Here is a 6953-nt window from a genome sequence, read left to right as displayed (position 1 = left end):
AGAAGGTCTTCCATTGGAGAGTGTCTGTAGCTCAGGGGGTCTCCCAGACAACCTCATGCTGTGAGAGGCCCTCACCAGGTCTCTTTCTCTCTCTCTCTCTCTCTCTCTGTCACAAATAAATAAAAGATCATAAATGGAAGAAGGTCACATGGAAGGCACTTGATAAGAAATGGTGTTGAGAGCCACTTCAATAGAGCTTACAAACACTGTTGTGACTAACAAGAGACATATCTGTGCAATCTTTTCTGTATTTTCCAAGCTTTCTACAATAGCCATACACATAATATTTTTAAAACTATTTTTATTGACAACTTCCATTATTATAGATAATAAACCATGATAATTCCCTCCCTTTCCCCTACTTTCCCCTTCACAAATCCACACTCCATCATATCCCCTCCCCCTCTCAACTAGTTTCTCTTTTATTTTGATGTCATCATCTTTTCCTCCTATTATAAGGGTCTTATGTAGGAAGTACTGCGAGGTCATGGATATCCAGGCCATTTTGTGTCTGGAAGATTGCATTGCATTGTAAGCAGTCCTATCCCTCCTTTGGCCACATAATGTTTACATAATCAGAAATTAGGACCTAATACAGAGAAGACATACAAAGGGTTTTTCCCTTGGGGCAGATTCCTGCTCATGCCCAGCTTTGCTCCCACCAGCTAGCTGGAGAGGCCCAGATACAATGCAAGGCAGGTTGTTTCCAGTGTACTGGTCTCCCAACATGCTCCCCCAACTAGAAACTGAGCAGACCGTAGTCATCAATAAACCCTAGATGGCCTGGGTTAGCACAAAGCTGGTGGTAGACAGAAAGGGTAATTCATGATGTCCTCTGCTCCTACAGCCCTCAGACCTGCCAGCCATCCTTGGGCACATGACAGCTGAGCCAGGCAAAGGAAGGAAAATTTGGACAGGGATCAGAGAAAAGGGTTAGAGCACTACTGGGACTCCTTTTAGGGCTGTGGCATGGACAGAAGCAGACACAGTGCAATCTCTTTATTTCTCACTCATATACAGGACAGAAGGCAGTGATTCAGGGCTAGGAGAACAACTGTCAGACAAGGCAGTGCTCTGGGCTCTCTGGAATCTATTGTCCAGAACTAGAATTGTGCTGGCCATGTGGTCAGACTCAGAATGGAACCTTAACTACCTCATCCAGATCCAAACTCCTCCTCCACAGGTGTATGCGCCTTTCTTGAAGAGCAGTCTGTGCTGACCCATGGCAGGAGGCCCTTCATAGTGCAGCCAGATCTTCTGATGATACCCTTCTCTGCCAGTGAGGAGGCTGGCCTCAAGCTCTGTCCACTCTGTGATTATGCTGGCCTTCCCCAGACCTCCTCTTTGAATTTCAACCCCCCTCATTCACAAGAACCCAGCAAGGGTAGGGCCATCAGAAGGGCCAGCAATGTCCCTGAGGTTTGTCCTTACAACTGGGAAGCTCTGGGTCAGTGGGCACATTCTCAAGAATGTCATGTAGTGAGAACATGCAGAATGAGATGTCCTCATAGGAGACCCTGGCTCCACTCTCAAACAGACAGGCAAAGGCCAGGGTTGACCCAGGAATAGGTCCAAGGGATGCTAGGTCAGAGTAGCCACTGGGGCCCTCATAAATCACCCATGGCTCTGTCCAGCTATATGGGTCTAGTGGGGACCGGTTCAGATAGATTCCCATGTGGAGCCGAGCTCTACGCTCTGCTGGGTGAGAATACAGCAACCACGTGGGGCTCTGGGCCAGGATAGCAGAGGGCAGAGAGAGTGTTGGTATCCAGGTTGCTCTATGTTCACCTGGCCCAGACTTCACACCAAGTTTTTCTTGTTTGTCTCCCCAAGGCTCAGGGTAGCAGAAGGGCCCTCTGAGCACCAAGTCCCCACAAGGGCCTCTAGCACTTTCCCTTGAAGACTTCTGCAATCTAGAACAGAGGTGTGAGGTGCATGGGGTTTTTTGAGTTCCCAGTGACCACCACTCATTCTGAAACTGATTGAGAGGAGGGGCTGGGAATCCCACAATGCTACCTTGGCAGCCACGGGCAGTCTCAGCTAGTGTAGGTATCAGCTCCCCAGGCCAGAAAGAGATTCCCTCATTGGCACTTAAAGCCTGAACACGGTTGCCCAGGGGACTCCGAGCATTGCAGTAGAGTAAGCCTCCATCCACTGAGGCCAGCTGGCACTCACCCGAGTGCAGGTTGGCCACAAGGCCTCCACAATGCCAGGAAGTTCCGTGGTCATCACTGTAAAAGGCAAAGGAGTGGGGACTTGTCCAGCAGATCCTGCCAAAACACTCCCGACGGTCCACACGGTAGGTGTAAGCAGGAACCAGCAGGCGTCCTGAGAGCAGCTGGACCCCATGGCCTGGACCCACTGCAAAAGTGGCCCAGTCTGCAGAGAGGAAAGGCAGAGGTGTGTGTGTGGGGGGGGGGAGGGCTGCCAAATATCTTGGAAGTTAGGACATGTGCCATTGTGTTGAAAAAGGGCTATGGCCTGGGATTAGGGTAGTTTGTAATTTTACCACCCCTCCATATTGAGCCCTGTGTTCCCAGACTGGACAAGCCTCTAAGGAGCCTAGGAAACCACTTGGTCAGATGTTTTACTTTGTGGTAGATGTTTTACTTTGTGGTTTTACTATGCTGCTGATGAAGCCCAGGGCCTTGCATATACCAGACAAATGTTGTACTACTGAGCCACATCCCAGGTGCTGACTGAGTTATTGGTATGTAAACAGAGACTAGCATCAAAGTGAGGTTTATGGCCACCAGAAAAGCCCAGCATGGGGGAATGCTGCACAAAGAGAGCAGCAAAGGGCAGTTGGGTGGGTGAAGACTTTGGATCTGTCCTGTGTTCTGTCCATGTCTCAGAACCTGCCACATCCCTGTGAAGTACCTTATGTGCAAGACACATATGTGCAAGACTGATGTGCTGGCCCAGCCAGCAAGAGGTGTGGGAAGGTGACCAACACTCACTGACCTAGCACAAGGAGTTCAGGTATGCCAGACAGTCCTAGGGACAGGGTTGGGATGTCACTTATTTCCAGGAAACTGAGGGTAAGGGGTGTTGAATGAAGATTCCCAAGTGGATGGTGGGACAATGAGAGGGACCAGCCCAGACTCACCCTGGTCCTGCCCACCCTGCCAGGTCCTTGTGCTAGCTAGAGCTTACCCTGTAAAGCAGCCCCGATGGCTTCCTCTGTGAGGTCTCGAACACTGCTCCAAGTGAGGCCCGTGTCACGACTGGTCACATAGCAGAGGCGAGCAGCGTTCCTGCCTGTGGCAATCTGCGCAGCTTCTGAGGTATGACCAAACACGGCAATGAAGAAGAGGAAGATGGTACCTGAGTCCGAGTCCAGCACTGGGCAGGGGTTCATGGACCGGTGTCCCTCCAGCACAGCAGTCTCCAGTATGAGCAGGGTTCCCCACTGCGGGAGGAGAGGCAGCTTGCTGGTCAGGACATCTGAGGCTCAGTCCCCAGGGAAGTCTTCAGAGTTGGGCCTCAGTTTCCCTTCCTTGTCTGGCCACTCACCCTCACTGAGCTCCCAGTCAGTGTGCCCCGCCGCAGTGCTAGTCGGTAGGCATGAGAGTCATTTGGACTGAGCCTCTGCTCAGCAAAGGCAAGCAGAGTGGGTCCGGGCAGCACACGAAGTAGCGCTGGCACACGGTAGGTCAGTCCAGTCCGCTCCCTCTGGAAGAGCACGGTCCTCTTGGGGACTTGTGGAGCCGCCATGCCCTACAAAGTGCTGAGAGTCTGTTGGGGAGAAGACTCCACAGAGTCATAGGCCCCAGCCCTGTTCCCTCCTACCTTCCAATGGCCCTCTCCATCTCCCTCATCCAGCATCCCTCGCAGCATTCCCCACATAGCCACTATACTCCAAGTGTTGTAGAACCGTCCTTTTTCTCCTCTCTGAGCTGTGTTTCAGCAGGCCTAGCTGGTGTTGGAATGCTGGGGAGCCCTACAAAGAGGCCCTAGCTGGTGTGCGCAGGAAACATGTCACCACAAAACTCACCCAATAAACGGTTGACCAAATGGACAATGAGGACCAAAAGGTTTAGACAAAAAGGCATTCAGTGTCCATAGATAGGGAACTTGGCACCAAGGAAGACACACCACAGAAACAGAAATAAACACCCAAGGACATAGCACTCACATGCACATGGAAGCTGAGAAGGGAGCTTCAGCCACAGGGGACCAATCAGCTGGACCCTTGGGCTACTTAAGCAGGGATAGGGTTATGGGGAGGAACCACAGTCACCCTCACCTATAGCATACATAAAGTGGCTCTCAGAGTCAGGGGACGGCATGCCAGAAAGCAACATGAGGGACTCTAAGGGAGGCAAGGGAAATCTTGACTCCCTTCACCTACCAGTGCCCCATGGCCTGGCCAGCACAGGGGACCATGCCATGAGGCTGGACTTGAGCAGCAGCTTTGTGCTAGTGATCACTAGAACAGCAGTGGAAGGGAAAGATTCTTTGACTTAGCTCCTCTCCCCTATTGATTCCTACCCAGCAGGACAGGATCAGAGTGAGTTCTGAGGGAGTGGATGACAGCATTCCAGGGCCAGGAAATATGGACTAAGGATATACTAAAGACCCTCCCCGTGGGTACACACTGTCTGCTTTCCCAGCCCTGCCCCCACTGCAGCTTCTTAACCCTTAGCAAGACAGGCCTCCCTCATCCACAAGCCAAAGGGGGCTGAGCACTACCTGTGGGCAGCTCAACTCCTCCTGTCCTTGCTCCACCTTTCACAACCCCCACTTGTAGGGCTCTGGCCTGAGGGGCACCTGAGAAACACTTCCACGAGACAATGAAACCACAAGAGTGCCTCCAAGCATCCTCAGAGCTTTCCCCTTCCCTAGTGAGCATCCCAAGGTAGGTTTTGTGTGGGGTGTTTTGGGTATGTGAGTGGCTGACCAGGGGCTAGGGAATGTGTATAGCCTGGTGTGGGATGATGAGATGAGGGAAGAGGGTTTCCTTCCCTGTAGGGTGTGAGCAGTGACAGCCCGCTGCTAGCCTCTCAGGCCAGCCCACAACCACACAGTCCACAGCCAGCCACATAGAAGCTCAGAGCAACAGGCAGAGGCATAGAGAGCAGGATGTTGACATTGCGCCTGGACACACCAGAGTCCATGCTTCATCAGGGACTCAGTGCACATTCACAGATAGAAACACAAGCTAGAAAAGTAAAAGACAATCACTTACATTAAGTAATAGCAAGCCTCGCAGACCAGGTTCGCCACCTCTATTGACCGCAACCCAAGCTACAACCTCTGTAAAGCACTCTGCCCATCTGCTCACTTACCACCAGTTATGGCTTTCTGAGCAACTTCCTGTCTCTTGGAAGCCCCTCCACCCCCCCCCCCCAGCTCTACACTGAAAGGAAGATTGTACCCAAAAGGGAAGCAGGTGCAAGGAAACACGTGTTCAGCCAGGCTGAAGAGGCACAAGTGAGACATTCTCTCTATAGTTGGCTGGCACCCAAGCCTGGGACCACAGGCACAGACTGAAAAAGCAAGGGGTCTGAGTCCACACTCCTCCCTAGCCTAGTGACAGAGTAGGTAGATAGCAGCTCCTGAGACCATAGGTCACTCCAATTACAAAGAGAAAAAAACAAACAGAGCTCTTGTTTGCTTTTACCCACTCCTGAACTTCTCCAGGTCCCTGCTCTGGTAACCACCCACCTCAGCCCTGCTGGACTGAGATGAGGGAACTATCCCTATGTGGGCTCTCTACCAATTCTTGCCTTCCACATGGTAGGAGCTCTTTATATTTTCTTCTCTTTTCATTCCTTAATCTAATAAAGACTTTCTAAACCTTACTCCCTGGCCTGGATTTTAATTCTTTAAATTCATAAGACAAGAATCCTGAGTACCGTTCTTGTATATTGCACTGGAATGATATCTTCACTTGCAAAAAAATGATAGGAATGCCTTGGGTCAAACGGAAGTCACATACATATTTATTTCTAGTGTATCTCTTTCGAAGGACATACATTTAGGCCTGTTTGTAATCTATGACTTGTCTTGCATACTTTTCCTATGATCTCTGATTTTCAATGATCAGAGCAGTTGAGTATCATAAACACGGGGAGCTTGAAGTTATGGCAGGAACCCTACTGCCAGCAGAGATAAAGAGGATGAGCCTGATATTGCAGCCACACTGTGGCTACATCTTGAATCCCAGGTCACCTGGAACTAGAATGCAAGCCCAGCTGGAAAAATAAGGGGAAAAGGAAAAAAAAAAAAAAAAAACAGAGGGAAGCATGGGAACCAGGAAATGGCTTAGTGGTTAGACCCTTTGTCTCTAACGCCAAAGGATCCCGGTTCTAAACCACAGGATGCATGCGAGCGGGATGCATGCAACCAAGGGACAAGGGGGCACTCATGTGTGCTAGGGCACCTGGTGTTCCCATTACCTGTATCTGTCCATTTCTCCTCTCTAGCTCTCACTATCTGTCATAGTTAAATAACTAAAATAAGTTTTATTTTCCATGGCTGGAGGGGCGAATGAAAATGTGCTCAACATAGGTTTCTGAAGAGAGAGGGCATCCTTGGCAAGCACCTGTCATGTGTACTTCACAATTTGATTCTGACAGAACGTAAGCAAATCAATTCCTATTCGGGACAAGTCAAGAAGGAATTCAAGAAATTATGGGAGTGGCATTCAACCCACAAGCAAGAGTCCTACCGACTCGATCATTGGGTGGAAAGAAAACACTGCTCCTTATAAGTCCTGGAGTTGTCAGGCTCTCTCTCAAGAAACCAGGACCAGCATCCCTGCATGTTTCAGAAGAGGTGACATCTAATCATCACCAGTAACAAGGGTAAGAGAGCAGTCCAGGGAAGTGGACTCAGACATTCTCAACAATTTTCAAATCTCTGAATATTTGATATATGAGGATGGTGCCCTTGGTCTATCAGCTGGCTTGGCACTTGTGGAGGACCTCCTCCTCCAGCCAATTAAA

General features: G+C 50.2%; 1 protein-coding gene across 3 annotated transcripts; it reads right to left on the bottom strand.

The window, feature by feature from the left end:
• Nucleotides 1-445: 445 nt before the first annotated feature.
• On the bottom strand, nucleotides 446-5292 carry Neu4 (neuraminidase 4). 3 transcript variants are annotated; one of them, XM_045147883.1, is made up of 4 exons: nucleotides 5192-5292; nucleotides 3517-3738; nucleotides 3157-3412; nucleotides 446-2379 (listed from the first exon to the last, which is right to left on the bottom strand). In XM_045147883.1, the coding sequence occupies exons 2-4, from the start codon at nucleotides 3715-3717 to the stop codon at nucleotides 1394-1396; spliced, it is 1443 nt and encodes a 480-aa protein (XP_045003818.1). In that variant the 5' UTR covers nucleotides 3718-3738; nucleotides 5192-5292; the 3' UTR covers nucleotides 446-1393. The 3 variants fall into 3 exon arrangements, with proteins under 3 accessions (XP_045003818.1, XP_004667822.1, XP_045003819.1); XM_004667765.2 differs by having other exon boundaries at nucleotides 3517-3720; nucleotides 5192-5283; XM_045147884.1 differs by lacking the exon at nucleotides 3517-3738 and having other exon boundaries at nucleotides 447-2379; nucleotides 5192-5284.
• Between the last annotated feature and the right edge of the window lie 1661 nt (nucleotides 5293-6953).

This window comes from Jaculus jaculus, chromosome 4 (assembly GCF_020740685.1).
Source record: "Jaculus jaculus isolate mJacJac1 chromosome 4, mJacJac1.mat.Y.cur, whole genome shotgun sequence".
Lineage (NCBI taxonomy): Eukaryota > Metazoa > Chordata > Mammalia > Rodentia > Dipodidae > Jaculus > Jaculus jaculus.
Note: the sequence above shows the minus strand (reverse complement) of the source record. Positions and strands in the feature narration are given on the sequence as shown.